At 39.4% G+C, this 17,660-nt stretch overlaps 1 protein-coding gene across 5 annotated transcripts in view; it reads right to left on the reverse strand.

The window, feature by feature from the left end:
- Window positions 1–2,375: 2,375 nt before the first annotated feature.
- The window catches only part of Enox2 (ecto-NOX disulfide-thiol exchanger 2), a 320,995-nt gene continuing 305,710 nt past the window's right edge, over window positions 2,376–17,660 (reverse strand). For 4 of the 5 annotated variants that reach the window (XM_052171208.1, XM_052171207.1, XM_052171204.1 and 1 more), the window contains 3 exons: window positions 14,113–14,224; window positions 4,363–4,448; window positions 2,376–2,563 (listed from right to left, as the gene is read on the reverse strand). In XM_052171208.1, the coding sequence (XP_052027168.1) occupies window positions 2,432–2,563; window positions 4,363–4,448; window positions 14,113–14,224 (330 nt within the window). In that variant the 3' untranslated portion in view covers window positions 2,376–2,431. The remainder of the gene's footprint in view (window positions 2,564–4,362; window positions 4,449–14,112; window positions 14,225–17,660) is intronic. The other variant, XM_052171205.1, reaches the window with a different exon arrangement.

Raw genomic sequence — 17,660 nt, forward strand, 5'->3', positions numbered from 1 at the left:
CCGCATGTGCACACACACGCGCGCCCCCCCCCCCCACACACACACATACACACGAGATTTTAAGAAAGTAGGGGTCTTATATTTGTAAAATTGGCTAACAAAATAAGGACTTCTGGCAAGAGTTGTTGTTGCATTTTTCAGTCCAAAGGAAGGCAGCATGGAAGCAGATGCCCTTCTTCTGGTTCCTCATAGCCAACACTTAAGGTTTTTAATAAATTTAATGAGGATATTTTGGTGGAGAAATCACACTACTCAAAGACTATTAATTTAGATTTTAACCACCTCTAAAAAAATAAGTTCACACTAACATGTTGTCTGGCATGGGACTATACAAATGGTCAATTAGAGACAGAAAGTTTGCTGTCACTAGTATATGGAAGCATGCTAGAATTATACCTCAAGTAAAGTAGAATGCATAACTGAAACACTTTTGCTAGGCATAATGGTACATGCCTGTAATTTCAGAGCTTGGAAGGCTTCTATGGTAGGATTGCAAATTCTAGGTCAGACTGAGTTACATAGAAAGATCCCATCTCAAGAAAAAGGAAAAGAAAGAATGGAAACAAGAAAAAAGGAGAGGGAGAAAGATTAAGTGAAGATAAGCTAGGTATTTATGTATGGCAACTATTGCCTGGAAATTTATTTAATCTATTCAAGAAATAAGTGATGAATGAAGAAATTTCTCTTGATTTTACAGATATTGTTGAAAAGAAGATATTTTACGAGCCCCTGAGACTGAAGAATCAAAACTTTTCAGAGCAGCAGTCTTTATGATGAAGATGTTCCAACAAAGAAGCTAATGTAAAAATAACTCTAGCTTCCTGCTGTTGCCACAGTGGGGTGCTGAGGGGTAAGCCAACTTTCAGCATGAATGGTCTTCTACAGAATGCTATTTCTACTTGCCAAGCACGTTTGGCATCTTCTTCCAACATGCTGGTAACTCCAAGAGAAGATCTGAGATGATCGAAGAGTCACGAAGGAAGCCAACCATTCAAAACGGAAGACAAAGCTGAGGTATCAAAAGGAACATTTATATTTTAAAAATACATATTTGAACACTCATCACATCTCATTTGCAAAGTATTTTCAGGAAATACTCTTACTGGCTATACTCATTCACTGTATTCTCTTACCTTCAACAGAGCTCAAGGGAGGACATGCTTGTATAATTCGAAGTATCACCACCACCACCACCACCACCACCACCACCACCACCACCACAAAGAATAATAAGGACCATCCATACCTCCGGGGAACATCCTCCATCCAAGTCTACCCTTTCTTTTCTTTTCCTTCCTGAATGGTTCGCTTACACTTGGTGAGGCCATTGCAACAATGTACAGGTGGGTATGAGTGAATCAGAGGAATCCCTGTCAGTCAGCATTCTGGGTGGAGCTGACGCATGTGCAGGAAGCCTCACACCCCAGCCCATTATTTATTCATTAGTACTTTACTTTCAATACTCACATCAGTCCTTTACAAACATCCACCATAGAAGTAAACAGTATTTACAGCAGTACACAGTTTGCAATTCAACACACTAACAGCAGGACAAAAAGGGACCAACAGATGGTAGGAAGGTCAGAGGGGAGAACTATTAAAATAAATCCCTTCTGCCAATGTGTACACACATGTGCCCACGCTTGACTGCATTTTAATACATAGAAAATTAAACATGCCCTCTTTTAAAAGCAGACTATTTACAAGTAGTTCTGTAAAGCACAAACATGGTAGTCATACTGAAGACTTCCCATGAATCCATCTAGATTTCTTTTTTTTTTAAAATTCTGAAATAGACTTTTTATCTATTAGAGAAAATAACTTTGGAACGTTTGTCAACTTTTGGTTCACAGTATTTTTACAAAAAGCCACAGTTCATGCTTTTTTATTTCAAAGGTGAACTGGTGAAGCACCTTGTAGAAGACACGGATGGATTATTCGTTTAGTGTTTGCTGTGGAGGAAAAAGACAATGGCAGTTACAGGGGGTTCCTAGCACCCCTCTCACTCCTTTTACCAGTAGCAACACGTGAAGAGAAATCTGGAAACACAAAGCACATACAAATCATCAAAACATTGCAGTTAACAGCACTGAAAAAGTACAAGGTCTACAACAGTAGTACAGACACTGAAAACACTCCAAATACACTTTAGTCTGAAGAATTTTTCACTATTACTTATAAGAAAAGTCAACCAATTGCCAAAAATAGGAGGAAGTTACAGCACTTGAGGTTTGAGGCAATTTCTTTTTAGGACCTGTAGCTTGAGATGCTATTCTAGGATCCTTATTTTAACTTGAAAGATATTCAGGAATGAACTGACAAATTGAAAGCAATGTCCACTTGAAAACCACTGAGAACAAAAAAAAATCACATCCTAAGCTTGTCCAGCACATATTTATTTTCAGGATCCCAAATTCTTAGGCAAAGAGCTTCAGGTCAGCTTTAAGCCTTCAAAACCACAGAATTTCCATCTCTTCTCTAGGCTGGCTCCAACTCCGGTCATTTCCTGTCTGAAGGTATGCTGGAGTCTACTCATGAGAGATTCCACATCACTGGTGCTGATCTGTGGGACAGAGAGGACATCATCCAATCAAAACTAGTTTTCCATCCCTGTCCACCCGCTGTTATATGCTCTGGTAACAGTGGGCATCTCCTGTCTGGCCTTATGTAATTGTGTGTGTTGCTGGAGTGGTTTTCAGACACCAATGTTCATATGCTGGAATTATTGGACACTGTCCACAGAATTGCTTTTGCAAAGAGCTAGTGTCAGTTTCATAGAGAAGTTTGTTTTTTTGGCTTATAGCCAACTGAACATGCTCTTTGTTAGGCATGCTTTACCCAGGCCTAATGAAGCTACAATACCTTTTTGGAGAGGTATTGTAATACCACACAGAATTTAGGTACCCTTTAAAGCCTTCCCTGGGAGGTCTGGACATTATTCTGGCAGGATGCTGCTGGAGGTGGGTGGGGGCTGGGCCTAGCTAGGAGTAAAGTTGTGCCCTCCTCCCAATGCTTGTGTTAAACCAGATCCACTGGAATGAAAGAAGAACACTATAGGTTACTACAAGGAGTAGAACTCCCATTTCAAAAACTGGGAATAGATAATGGATGTAGCTATATACATTTTGATAGATGTAGTATAGCTATGGAAAAAAAAGAGTTTGAAATTACAGGCTAAAATGGTATCCTTGGGATGAGGCTGCCTTACTTTTTCTTCCGTATGTTTCTTTTTTGCATTCAATGACAATGTGCATTATTTTTAAAACTAAAAAAAAATAACAAAAAAAAAAACAAAAACAAAAAAAACCCGAAAACAAAACAAAACAAAACAAAACAAAACAAAACAAAACAAAACAAAACAAAACAAAACAAAAACCCTGACATATAATTCAATATCCTGAACTGTAACTGACCACATGGTCTGGATACTCCTGTTCCATTTTTCCTTTAACCGCTCAGTGGCGTGTATGGCTACAGAATAGAATTACTTCCTAGAGGGAAACAAGGAAGCAATGCAAGCTAGAACTAATGCAAAGGCCACTGGGGCAAGTGTATCACTGAATTAGAATATGCTTAGTGCCTTCAGCTTCCCAAATGGCCAGTGCCTTCACTAAGAAGACAAAGGGTTCTCTGACTTAACATCTTGGACAACATAATGTCAGGAATCCACACTCAATGGTATTTCCTAGGAAGCCTGGTTTGGTGAAATAATAGTGATACAATCTATAGCGAAGTTTAGCTAAATGTTGGTTCTGAAAAAAAAAGGCATATTGTGAGCATATTTGTTCTGAGGAGGCATCAAGAATCTGCCCTGTCTTGACTTTCAGGGGAATTAACACTTCATGTGATCTGTGAGCTTATCCCATGAAGATATCATGCAGTTAAATGGCCTACAGATCATCATTTTTTTTACCTTCCTCAACTCTTCCTGTAGCAGAGAGTAGCAGCAGTAATGGTTGGGGGGTAGTTGGTGATGGTTAGAGGCCTGGGACAAATGCTCAATGGGTAAGAGTAGAATAGTGGTTAATTTGCTAGGTATTTGGTAGCTTTCCTGGAAATCAAGGGAAGTAAGCTAGAATCTTCTAACATTTATCTAGAAGTTAGTTCTAGTTTTCATGGGATTTTCTTAGTTTTCCAACAAAAATGTCAAGTCTCAGAAAATTGTTCAGTTTTTTTCAAGCTAGGACAGACAGTCACACTATTTCTAAAAGGGAGGTCATACATCGAATCACAGAGACTGGAAGTAAGGGACACTTGCTTAGAGCCACAAGTAATATGACCCGCTAATGCCTGAAGGGCATAAGGTCACCTACACAGATATAACCCTTCATCCTCTCATCCCAATTTGAGTTCCACACATACCTTATTATCAAGACGATTCAAGTAGGAACAGATGTATTCAATGCTTGCTCCAAATGGGTGGACGTGAAGGAATGTGGAGATGATCCCTGTGGAGACAGGGACCCAGAGGTTACATGGCAGCATGAAATGCCTTGAGATCCACAGACAGTGGGTGAACTCATATAGACAAAATGAACACATGTACACTATCTGCAAACTGCTCAGTATTTTAAGTTCACATATATTTTATTTATTCATTTAATCTTTTTAACAACCCCATGGCATAGGCATTATCATCCCCCATGTCACAGATGAGAACACCAAGACATAAGTGTCAGCGGTAGAACCGGTATGTGAACTCAATGGCTCTTGCCACTCATTGCCTTTCACCGTGCTGTGCCACCAAGAGTAAAGCTGCCATGTGAGGTCACACCCATCATTTCTCACCACTGACAACAATCGGAATCCTAGAATCTTGGGATGAATTTAGATTATGATGGGTGTTTTGGCAGTCATTACATTAGCTTTCATGTTCTTAGGAATTAAGAATGTCTTGTGAGAAACTCACACCACACATTTATTAACCTAGTGCTGTGGGCTGGGAGAACCCAGGAAGAACAAGGATGAGCCCCAAAATCCATCCTGTGGGCTGTGACTCACATGGGGAAGCAAATGACCCTTTCACAGGGGTCACACATCAGATATCCTGATTTATATTGTGATTCATTTAATCTTTTTAGCAAAATTTAGTAGCAAAATTGTATTTATGATATAGCAGCAACAGTAATGTTATGGTTGCGGGGGGGGGGGGGGTCCCTGTAACATGAGGAACTCTAGTAAAGGGTTGCAACATTAGGAAGGTGGAGACCTACTTGTATTGCATTGGGGCTTTATTTTGTGAATTGATCTATACAGAAAAGTCAAAAATTTCCTTCATACTGGCATGACTGGTCACTGCCATTGTATCTTGAGAGCTCCAAATATGTTCCTAGAACAGAGTTCTTAGAGCAGCTCCTAGCTTTCAGGGATGCCTGGGAGGTTACCACTCAGTCTAATTTTGGGGTCAGCTGCAATCACTGTCTTGAGTCTTAAGAATGTCACATTAATTGTTCTAATACTTAACTGGCAATAAAATAGAAAAAATGTTCAGAAATTGTACCGTTTCATTTTTAAATGCTTGTGAATGTATATACCTTTAAAATCAGATCTTCTATAATTGAGCTTCTCAAAAACAACCAGGAAATATAAGTGGACAGGGATTTGGTTTAGAAAGTACAACTTTTCTGTCCTTTCAGAGGCTGACAAAGAGTAGCACAAGCTGAAATTATAGCTTGAAATTCAATTTTTTTTTATGAAAACCTTACAAATATTAGATGGCAAAGGGTGGGCTGGGAGAACCTAGGAGAATGGAGGGTGAGTCACAAAATCCATTCAAAATGGATACTATTACTTTTATCATTACTTTATTCTTAAATGACCAAGTAAATTGAATTTCTAAGCTCTGATTTGAGTTGAAAAACTTCAGTTCTGAAGAAAAAAGTCCTTATTCAAAGAAAGTCTAAATGTCATGGCTAAGGAAAAGTATCAAATGCTAAGAAATAAGTTCAGAGGTTTAAAAACACTAATCAGTTTTTGTGAGTTCACATTCAAAGAACTTATTTTCAAAAGGAGATTTCTTCACCAGCTAAAGACTAGGGTCTTTAAAAAGCAAAATAAGAGCTAGTCATTGAAGGATCTATTTTATTGTCTAGGGCTATCCATTTGCAGAGACTTCTCTCTCTCTCTCTCTCTCTCTCTCTTTCTTCTCTCTCCCCAATAATTCTGCCTCCATGACAATCTGCTAAAAACTTTTGTGTAGAAAAATGTTAAAAAGTTCTTGGGGTTTTTTTAGAGTCGCAATGGCGGATCCCTTGTGCATCTTATGAACATATCAAAGTGTTATATTTGAGTATAACACTCACTCCCCAAGAAGACAGATATACCTCCCAAATATGCAGAAGCCAGTCAGCATGGAGGGCTTTGGAGAGTGGGGTAGCTTGTGGTTCAGCTTTGTAGAAGGAAGCTTGGATTAACCAATTCTTGATAAAGGACCAAATAATCTGAACCTCAATTTTCCATTAGCTCCAAAAAGTGCCAACAATTTGTAACTAGTACTATAAGTGTACTGAGGGTAGACTATAGTCCTGCGTGGGAGAATTAACATGTTAATACTTGTAATACCAGAAATAGCTTGTTCAGTTTGCACATGGATCTCAGCATTAGTGGCATTAAAATTGGAAGCTATGGTTACCCAAAATTTTTTCTGTACAATTTTGAATTTTGTAGATAGTGAGAAAAATTCTAGCATTTATAGTATCAGAGCATTCAAGTATCTAACAAGTTATTGAGAGCTTCCTGAGTTATTTGTCAATATGATGTAATGAGGAAATACAATCTTTGTTCCAGTTCTTGGTACAAAGATCCTAAAGCCTTTTAGATTTAGATTTTTGCATAGATTATAATTTTAAAACATTGAATCATATGTCTGTCTGACTATCTATCTATCTACCTACCTACCTATCTATCTTTTATCATTTGTGCACATGTATGGGCTGAGCCATAGTATATCAGGAGGTCACAAACAATTTGCAAGAGTCAGTACTATGTAAATTGCTGGGATTAAATTCAGGCAGTAATGCTTGGCAGAAAGTTCCTTTAACTGCTGAGCCACCTTGCTGGCCCCAATATAATTTGTTATGTGAATCAGAGTCTTGCTATGTAATACAGACTGGCCTTGAATTTAGAATTCTCCTGTCTTCTAGGTGCTGGAATTACAGGCATATTCTACTAGCCTAGTTAGATGTCTCTGTATGATGGTGAGTGGTAGCTGAGAGCCCTTTGCTAGCTTCAGAGTAAGGATTGGTCAACACAAGAGTAAGGGTATGATGTGATTAAGAGCATGGAGCTTTTAGGTTCTCTACCTTCAAACACACTGACATAATGAAACCTCTATATAGACATGATGGCATTCAGAGAGATTTCCAGTTGGTGAACACATAAACATGCTGGAAACGGAACATAGCAAGCCCATACATGGTATAGAGTCTTGGCTCCTGTCTTCTTACTTTCTTGCCCTATGTATCTCTTTCATCTCCTCAGTCCTGTATTTCACCCTCTACAGCAGGGTTCTCCCCTAATGCTGCAACCCTTTAATATAGTTCCTCATGGTGAACTAACCCCCAACCATAAAATTAGATTCACTGCCACTTTATAACAGTAATTTTGCTGTTATGAATCTCATGTAAATACCTGTATTTTCATGATGAATGAAAATGGATGGTCTTAGGAGAATCCGTTGGAAGACTTGTTTGAACCCTGAAAGGGCTCACAACCCATAGATTGAGAACTGCTGCTCTACAATATGCTGCCAATAGTGAAGTACTTCTCGGAGTTCTGTGATTTGTGCTAACAAGTTAGAGAATCTGGTGGGTGGGGCAATTGGGAATTTTCTCATTTTTGTAGCAAAATAGGACAGAGTGTAGGTGACTTATTGTTTACTTTCTTTTTTATTGAAAGAGGAAGTAAAGGCATTTTATGATAAAATTGAAGATTTATATGGGAAATACTTCTGACAAAAATTGAAAAAATACAAAGAAAAACACATTAAAATTGGCAATTTTCATGAAAAATTAAAAAGTAAAATGGCAGACATAAAGTACATTGCTAAATTATTTGAAAGAGGAAGTAGAAACATTCTATGATAGAATTCAAGATTTACATGGAAAATATTTCTGATAAAGTTGCAGAAAAATATAGAATAACATGTTAAAATTGAAGATTATCATGGAAAATTACACAGAAATATGGTAGGCATAAAATATTTCTAAGTCGATTGAAAGTGGAATTACAAACATTTTCTGAGAAAATTGAAGATTTACATGGGAAATATTTCTGATAAAATTAAAGAAATATATAGAAAAATGTTAAAATTGAAGATTCATCATGGAAAAATATACAGATAATGTGGTAGGCATAAACATTTTTTTGAAAGTGGAATTATAAATATTTTCTGATAAAATTCAAGATTTACATGGAAAATATCTCTGATAAACTTGAAGAATTATGTAGAAAAACATGTTAAAATTGACTATTTCATGAAAAATTATACAGATAAATGGAAGGCATAAAAATATTTCTAGGTTGATTGAAAGTGGAATTATAAATATTTTTTGAGAAAATTGAAGATTTACATGGGAAATATTTCTGATAAAACTGAAGAAATATATAGAAAAACATGTTAAAATCTAGGATTATCATGGAAAATAATATAGATAAAATGGTAGACCAAAAAACATTACTAAATTAATTAGAAGAGGAATTACAAATATTTTTTGATAAAATTGAAGATTTACATGAAAAATACTTCTTTTGTCTATGTCTTTTTATTGGGAAATTGAGTCCATTGATGTTAAGAGATATTAAGGAATAGTGATTGTTGTTTCCTGTTATTTTTAGTATTATTTTATGGTTTTTGTGGTTACTTTCTTTTGGGTTTGTTGGAGGAAGATGACTTTCTTCCTTTTTCAAGGGTGTAGTTTCCCTCGTGTTGGCGTTTTCCATCTGTTATTCTTTGTAGGACTGGATTTGTGGGAAGATATTGTGTAAATTTGCTTTTATCATGGAATATCTTGGTTTCTCCATCTATGGTGATTGAGTTGTGCGGGGTATAGAAGTCTGGACAGGCATCTGTGTTCTCTTAGGGTCTGTATTACATCTGCCCAGGATCTTCTAGCTTTCATGGGTCTCTGGTGAGAAGTCTGGTGTAATTCTGATAGACCTGCCTTTATATGTTACTTGGCCTTTTTCTCTTACTGCCTTTAATATTCTTTCTTTGTTTAGTACATTTGGGGTTTTGATTATTATGTGATGGGAGGTATTTCTGCTCTGGTCCTGTCTGTTTGGAGTTCTGTAGGCTTCTTGTATTGTTCATGGACATCTCTTTCTTTAGGTTAGAGAAGTTTTCTCTATAATTTTGTTGAAAATATTTACTGGCCGTTTAAGTTGGAAATCTTTGCTCTCTTCTATACCTATAATCCTTAGGTTTGGTCTTCTCATTGTTTCCTGGAGTTCCTGGATGTTTTGTGTTAGGAGCTTTTGCATTTTGCATTTTCTTTGACTGTTGAGTCAATGTTACCCTCCCCCCCCCCTGTGGTATCTTCTGCACCTGAGGTTCTTTCTTCTATCTATTATATTTTGTTGTTGATGCTTGCATCTGTGACTTCACATTTCTTTCCAAGGTTTTCTATCTCCAGAGTTGTCTCCCTTTGTGATTTATTTTTTCCCATTAATTAATTTATTCACTTTCATCCAGATCACTGCCCTTCATCTCCCCATCATATAGTCCCCCCTCCCCTTACCCTTCTTTGCTGAGAGGGTGGAGCGCCTCCCCCTGGGTATGCTTCCCACCCTGGCACATCAAGTCTCTGCAGGATTAGACACATCCTCTCCCACTAAATCTAGACGAGGCAGCCCGGTTAAGGGAATGGCATCCACAGGCACTCAGTAGATTTCGGGACAGCTCCTGCTCCAATTGTTGAGAGACCTGCATGAAGTCCAAGCTGCACATCTGCTTCATATGTACAGGATCCCTAGGTTGAGCCCATGCTTTTTGGCTTGTGGTTCAGTCTCTGAGAGGAGCCCCCAAGGGACCACAATAGTTGCCTTCATTGGTCTTCCTATGATGTTCCTGACCTTTCCAGGTCCCTCAACCCTTCCCTCAACTCTTTCATAAGACTTCTTTTTTTTATTCGATATATTTTTTATTTACATTTCAAATGATTTCCCCTTTTCTAGACCCCCACTCCCCGAAAGTCTCATCAGCCCCCTTCCCTACCCCTGTTTTCCCACCCAACCCTTCCCACTTCCCTGTTCTGGTTTTGCCCTATACTGCTTCACTGAGTCTTTCCAGAACAAGGGGCCACTCCTCCATTCTTCTTGTACCTCATTTGATGTGTGGATTATGTTTGGGGTATTATAGTTTTCTAGGTTAATATCCACTTATTAGTGAGTGCATACCATGATTCACCTTTTGAGTCTGGGTTACCTCACTTAGTATGATGTTCTCCAGCTCCATCCATTTGCCTAAGAATTTCATGAATTCATTGTTTCTAATGGCTGAATAGTACTCCATTGTGTATACCACATTTTTTTTTTTTGCATCCACTCTTCTGTTGAGGGATACCTGGGTTCTTTCCAGCTTCTGGCAATTATAAATAGGGCTGCTATGAACATAGTGGAACATGTATCCTTATTACATGCTGAGGAATCTTCTGGGTATATGCCCAGGCGTGGTATAGCAGGATCTTCTGGAAGTGAGGTGCCCGGTTTTTGGAGGAACTGCCAGACTGATTTCCAGAGTGGTTGTACCAATTTGCAACCCCACCAGCAGTGGAGGAGTGTTCCTCTTTCTCCACATCCTCGCCAACATCTGCTGTCTCCTGAATTTTTAATCTTAGCCATTCTGAACTGCATGGTATTGGTACAGTGACAGGCAGGCGTATCAATGGAACAGGATTGAAGATCCAGAAATGAACCCACACACCTATGGCCACTTGATCCTCGACAAAGGGGCTGAAAACATCCAATGGAAAAAAGATAGCCTTTTCAACAAATGGTGCTGGTTCAACTGGAGGTCAGCATGCATAAGAATGGGAATTGATCCATCCTTGTCTCCTTGTATTAAGCTCAACTCCAAATGGATCAAGGACCTCCACATAAAGCCAGACACTCTGAAGCTAATAGAAAAGAAACTGGGGAAGACCCTTGAGGACATCAGTACAGGGGGAAAGTTTATGAACAGATCAGCAATAGTGTATGTTCTAAGATCAAGAATTGACAAATGGGATCTCATAAAATTACAAAGTTTCTGTAAGGCAAAGGACACCATCAAAAGGACAAGTCGGCAACCAACAAATTGGGAAAAGATCTCCACCAACCCTACATCAGATAGAGGGCTAATATCCAATATATATAAAGAACTCAAGAAGTTAGACTCCAGAAAACCAAATAACCCTATTAAAAAATGGAGTACAGAGTTAAACAAAGAATTTTCACCTGAAGAACTTCGGATGGCAGAGAAGCATCTTAAAAAATGCTCAACTTCATTAGTCATTAGGGAAATGCAAATCAAAACAACCCTGAGATTTCACCCTTTGTGATTTCTTCATTGTTTCTTTCTTTTTTTTTTTTTTTTTTTGGATAGAATTTTTTTTATTATTCGATATATTTTTATTTACATTTCAAATGATTTCCCCTTTTCTAGACCCCCACTCCCCGAAAGTCCCGTAAGCCCCCTTCTCTCCCCCTGTCCTCCCACCCACCCCTTCCCACTTCCCTGTTCTGGTATTGCCCTATACTGCTGCTACACTGAGTCTTTCCAGAACAAGGGGCCACTCCTCCTTTCTTCTTTTACCTCATTTGATGTGTGGATTATGTTTTGGGTATTCCAGTTTTCTAGGTTAATATCCACTTATTAGTGAGTGCATACCATGATTCACCTTTTGAGTCTGGGTTACCTCACTTAGTATGATGTTCTCTAGCTCCATCCATTTGCCTAAGAATTTCATGAATTCATTGTTTCTGATGGCTGAATAGTACTCCATTCATTGTTTCTACTTCCACATTTAGATCCTGGATGGATTTGTTCAGTTCCTTCACTTGTTTGTTTGCATTTTCCTGTAATTCTTTAAGGGATTTTTGTGTTTCCTCTTTAAGGGCTTCTCCTGTTGACTCATGTTCTTCTGTATTTCTTTAAGGGGGTTTTGTGTTTCCTCTTTAGGGGCTCCTGTTGACCAATGATCTTCTGTATTTCTTTAAGGGAGTTATTTATGTCCTTCTTGAAGTCCTCTCTCAGTATCATGAGGTACCATTTTAAATCCAACTCTTGCTTTTCCAGTGTGTTGGGATATCTGGGACTTGCTATGGTGGGAGAACTGGGTTCTGATGTTGCCTTGTGGCCTTGGTTTCTGTTGGCAGGGTTCTTGGATTTGCCTTTCGCCATCTGGTTATCTCTGGTGTTAGTTGGTCTTGCTGTCTCTGGCTGGAGCTTGTCCCTCCTGTGGGCCTGTAAGCCTGTGTCTGTAGTGGTGGGAGACCAACTCTCTTCTGGCAGGGTCTGTACACTGAAGGCTGGGGAGCCACTTGTCTTCCTGGTGCAAATAGTGATCAGAAGATTCTTGTCCCAGCAGCTCCACTGATCATATGCCCGGTGTGCTCCTAGCTGTTCCCCTCGTTAGAGAAATTGGAGATCTCACCTCTGTGCTGAGAAGTGAAAGCACTGCTGGAAGATCACTCTCTCCTGGTGGGCCATGCACAGAACGCTATGGAGCCTCCTGGCTCCCTTGTGCAAAATTGACTTAGTGTTATAGTGTGAATATGGAATGATATCCAAAGGTTCACATGATAACACATAAGTCTCCATCCTGTGGCACTATGTAGAGGTAGTACAACTTTTAAGATGTGAGGCCTAGTGGACATCTTGAAAGCATGCTTTTTGAAAACACAATAGGTTATTAGCTCCCCCCCCCCATCATCTATCATTTATCCTGGTCATGAAGTAAATGATATTGCCATATATTGCCATTCTGATGTGGTGCCCTGGTGTAGGCTCCAAAGTACCAATTGTGCCAACCAAACATGGACTGAAACTCTAACATTGGCTACACAAATAAGCTTTTTTTTTTCTCATAAAGAAATGATGATCAAACATTTGGGCATCTGATGTATGAGTCTGGTACCTAAGTGAAGGCTGATTTGTGAGACTGAATCTTTTATTTATTTATTTAATTTATTTATTTACTTATTCACTTTACATTTGGTTCACTTCCCCACTCCTGGTCATTCTCTCCCACAATCCTTGCCCCATCTCCCCTCCCCTTCTTCTTTGAGCAGGTGAGGGCTTCCCTGGGTATCCCCCTACCCTGGTACTTCAAGTCTTTGTGGGGATAGGTGCATCCTCTCCCACAAGGTAGTCCAGCTAGAAGAACATATCCCATGGATGGGTACTAGTTTTGGAGATAGATCCTGCTCTATTTGTTTGAGACCCAGATGAAGTCCATACTGAACATCTGCCACATATGAGGGGGAGGCCAAAGGGCATAGGAAATCCACAGAAAGACCAACAGGGTCAAGAAACCTGGACCCTTCCGGCGGCTCTCAGAGTCTGAGCAACCAACCAAAGAGACTGAGTCTTTAAACCCGTGGAATGTAACTTTAGGTAGCTGATATCAGAGTGGAATTCAATAAAGCTGTCATATACCTACTTGGTGTTGGAGACTTGGAAATGTAGTATTGCAAAGAACATGTGTTGTGCTGAGAAGTAGAGACAAATACCCCTTTATCTGGTATCAGAAGAGCAGACAAACACTTGCTACAGAGGCTCATCTGAGAAAGTCTTTCTCATCCGTGTGTGGACTAGCCCTCTGAGTGAATGGGGAAGGACTCCTCTCTCCTTATAGAGAGAATAAAAGCACACAATGTGCTTCAGTACTTGACCCACTGTCTGCATAATGCTGACTGCAGCACACTTGGGATGACAGTGGCTATGAGAAGCCAGAAGTGGTTTGGAGCTCTTAGAAATTTTAATGGAAAAATTGTCCTTGATGTTTCTCTATCATATTTAAATCTCTTGTGCCTTCATGCTTCATACATGTTTGCCAGACACTTTCTGTAACTTAAGGGGTGTGTGTGTGTGTGTGTGTGTGTGTGTGCGCGCGCGCGCGTTGCTTTTCTTACCCACTAGCAGTGCCTCACGTTCAGATTTGACAGGATTGCCAATCACAGTCTTCTCAAGAGGGTGCTCAGTTTCTTGATTTGATGCACACAGTCTAGTACCACAGTTTTCCTGCTGGAATATAATGCTTCCCAAGTCAGTTCACCTTATTTGGTCAAAGAGTTTCAATTAATCACACAACAGATAACTTTGATTAGAGAGGTAAATTCTATGTTGCCTTGTCTGTTCTCAAACTCCCAGACAGCTGGAATGACAGGTATATTTCACTGTGCACAGCAACAGGTCCACAAAAGCAACACAGTACCATTAAAACAACATTTGGATTGCAGCAAATACAAATTCTAAAAACACCAAAGAAACTACCCTTTAAGAACATTTATTTGGGGTGTGTGTATGTGTGTGTGTGTGTGTGTGTGTGTGTTCACAAGCACATGCCATACTATATTTGTGGAGGACAGCTTTCTGTAGTTGGTTCTCTCCTTCTACTATGTGGTTCCTAAGAATTAAACCTATGTTTTCAGGCTTGGCAGGAAGTACCATTACCATCTGAGCCATCCCACTGGTTCCAAAGCATCTTTATATGGTGTCACAATGCACAAGGATGTAGACATTCATCTTCACCAGTTATGTTTCCCTAGCTTTATCATTCTTAGGCTGTATGTAAGTAGTCATGAGAAGCAGACTCAACACCATTGTGCATTACATTGCATATTATGAACTGCTAAACATATATCAACTCCATCATACAGATGAGGAAAGCAAAGATAAATTGGGTAAGTTTGCTATGATTGCATTGTTGGATAATGGAAATGAGAGAGTTAATGTTTCATCTTAGGTTATATACATTCACACTAATGAATAAATATGTTGATTCATATTCTCATCTTCCTCCCTCCCACTCTGTCTCTCTCAGCATCAGGTCCACATTCTACTTATGGGAAGTCCCACATCTGAGTCGAGAATGTGTGATACAGCTAGTCTACTCAGGTACCAATTCTGGCTTTTGAACTAGAAATTAGAACAGACTAGAGACTCTGTTTTTTCACTTCTCTTCTCTGTTAAGTTAAAGATTAGTTAAAATACTTCTGATCCGGAATAAAGACGTCAACTGGCCGTGGCTTGCCATCTTTGTTGTGGAGGCTTTTTCTGAGTGTAGCAGTTTGGTTTTATGAGACGCTCAGGTGAATTTCATGGCCAGCAGGTACTGATTGTGGATCTTTGTGTCTTTAGGTGCAGGGGAAAACACCTTTCTACATTGTATAGATGAAGTAGGAGCTTTCATAGGAAGGAATAAAAGAAATTCCTGCATCAGTTTTACTGCTTCAGTCCTTTCTTTTAGAGGAAAGTGCTGGAAGAGCACTCAGCAGGCACAGCAGGGCAGGGGCAGGCAGGTATGGGCAGGTCATGCTGGATTCTGAGGCTCTGTCACTTCTTCCCTCCCACAAGGCCTGGGGGGGAAGGGGTACTTCCGTGTTCTTAAAAGGTGTCTTCAAAGCTTCCTAGATACCAGCTTGGAATGAAGTGAATGGTCTATGCTGAAAGACATGCTGTTTTCTGGCACATCTGACTTAAAGCACTTTCATTTCTAAGGCAGGGGCTTTGCATCTTCTTTAACTCCCTTACAACCTTAAGTGATCCAGCAAGGCAGGCGTTTCTTAAGTGGGGGCATTTAACAAATTGAGTTTGATTTAAGATGTTCAGATTTTCTGAGAAGTCTTATTCATCTAGGATGGAACTGTGCTCAACTGAACCCAATTTCAAATTCATCATGGCTGGCATTAAGCAAATTAGAAGCGATATTAGATCAAGCAAATCAGAAGTGATATTAGATGTGTATTTCCTTGAACTTCACTAGCATGTTCAAGGAGGTAGTTCTTTCCACCAGAAAGATAGACATAAGTGATACTGTTATATTGCAAAATACTGCAACAGCTCATGTGGTGGCTTACTGTCAAGAAATCCAAACAAAAGCAAAACCAAGCAAACCAAACCTTACTGCTTGCCTCTCAATGTGAAATTATTTTTGTAGTCTAATTCGATAGTGATGGTCTCTTGCTTCCTAACCTAATTGTGTCAGGTTGAAATATTTGGTCACAAATCAGGTTCGTGGAGACAATCAGTTTATAATGATCTGTCATGAATTCTTCTAAAAGAAGCTTTGCCTCAAATAACAGGGAAAGTTTTGACTCACACGGTTTTCTGATCATTAGATGTCTCTCTGGTCCTCCGTAGCTGTCATTCTGTGGCATATTTCCTCTCAGATGACAAACACATGCTATTTAGTACATTATGACAAGTTTCTTCTGTGCATTTGACCTGTTGTTTCTTTAAACAAAATTCTTCACAAAGCAGAAAGCAGCCTATACTACAAATGTACTTAAGTCAATTCTCATAGCAATTTATATATTTTTAAAAAGAGTTATTTATTTATTTATTTATTTATTTATTTATTTATTATATGTAAGCACACTGTTGCTGTCTTCAGACACACCAGAAGAGAGCATCATATCTCACCACACTCATCACAGATGGTTGTGAGCCGCCATGTGGTTGTGGGGTTTTGAACTTAGGACCTCTGGAAGAGCAGTCAGTGCTCTTAACCACTAAGCCATCTCTCCAGTCCTGTCATGGCAATTTAAAGAGTGATGGTAAGCCTGCTCTCAGTAGTGTGGCCTTTGGTCTATCTAGGATCTTCTGGAGACCTGGTGTATTTTATTCAGGAGGAGAAACAGCTATGCCGCAGCTCTGGGATAATTTAGAAACTCTGATAGCAAGAGGAAATTCCTGATAGTATAGCAGGTTTGACACTTTTCAATTAAATTCTTGATAAATTAATTTCCCTGGGATTGTGCTCGTTTCTTTAATAGCACCCACAAAAGTGGAAAGCGAGTTGATTTTATGATGTGGAAGAATTAAAAGCATATTGCAAATGGCCTCTGAAAGAAAACATTTTCAATCATTTGTTTCAACTACACCAAGGTTGCCAGTTCCTAATGGCTCTCTGGGGCACATCCCCAAGCTGGTAAATACACCCAGGACCTGTGTATGTTCTGTCTCTCTGAGCTGAGCAAGGAAGATCAACAACAGCAGCTCTTGCAGAACTGTACCATTACAGATGTTTAACTCTTTGTTCAAGCCTCCTACATTACCTCTTCACACAGCAGGAAGTTCTGGCTAATGTGTCTTTTTTTTTTTTGCCCCAGGGTATAACTTCAGCTAAATATTGAGGCCTGTGAGACTGGAGAGGTATGACAGAGACAGGAGATTTTACACATCAAAAAGACACACACTCTGTTGTGATCCACAGACCCATCCAAAAGCTAAAGAGACTGGCCCAGGTGTCTTCACTGTGTTCCTTTTGCCTCAGGCTCTCCATTAAGTTTAACTTTCCTTTCTTTGTTACTATCACCTGGCTTTAGAAAAACATGTCTCTTTGTTTCTCCACAAGGCTCCCCCATTTTGGTGATGGCTGTTTGTTTGTTTGTTTGTTTGAGACAGGGGTTGTGTACCCCAGGCTGACTCCTAACTTGCTATGTAGCTGAGAGTGACA

The sequence above is a fragment of the Apodemus sylvaticus genome, chromosome X, assembly GCF_947179515.1.
Source record: "Apodemus sylvaticus chromosome X, mApoSyl1.1, whole genome shotgun sequence".
NCBI classification, from domain to species: Eukaryota; Metazoa; Chordata; class Mammalia; order Rodentia; family Muridae; genus Apodemus; species Apodemus sylvaticus.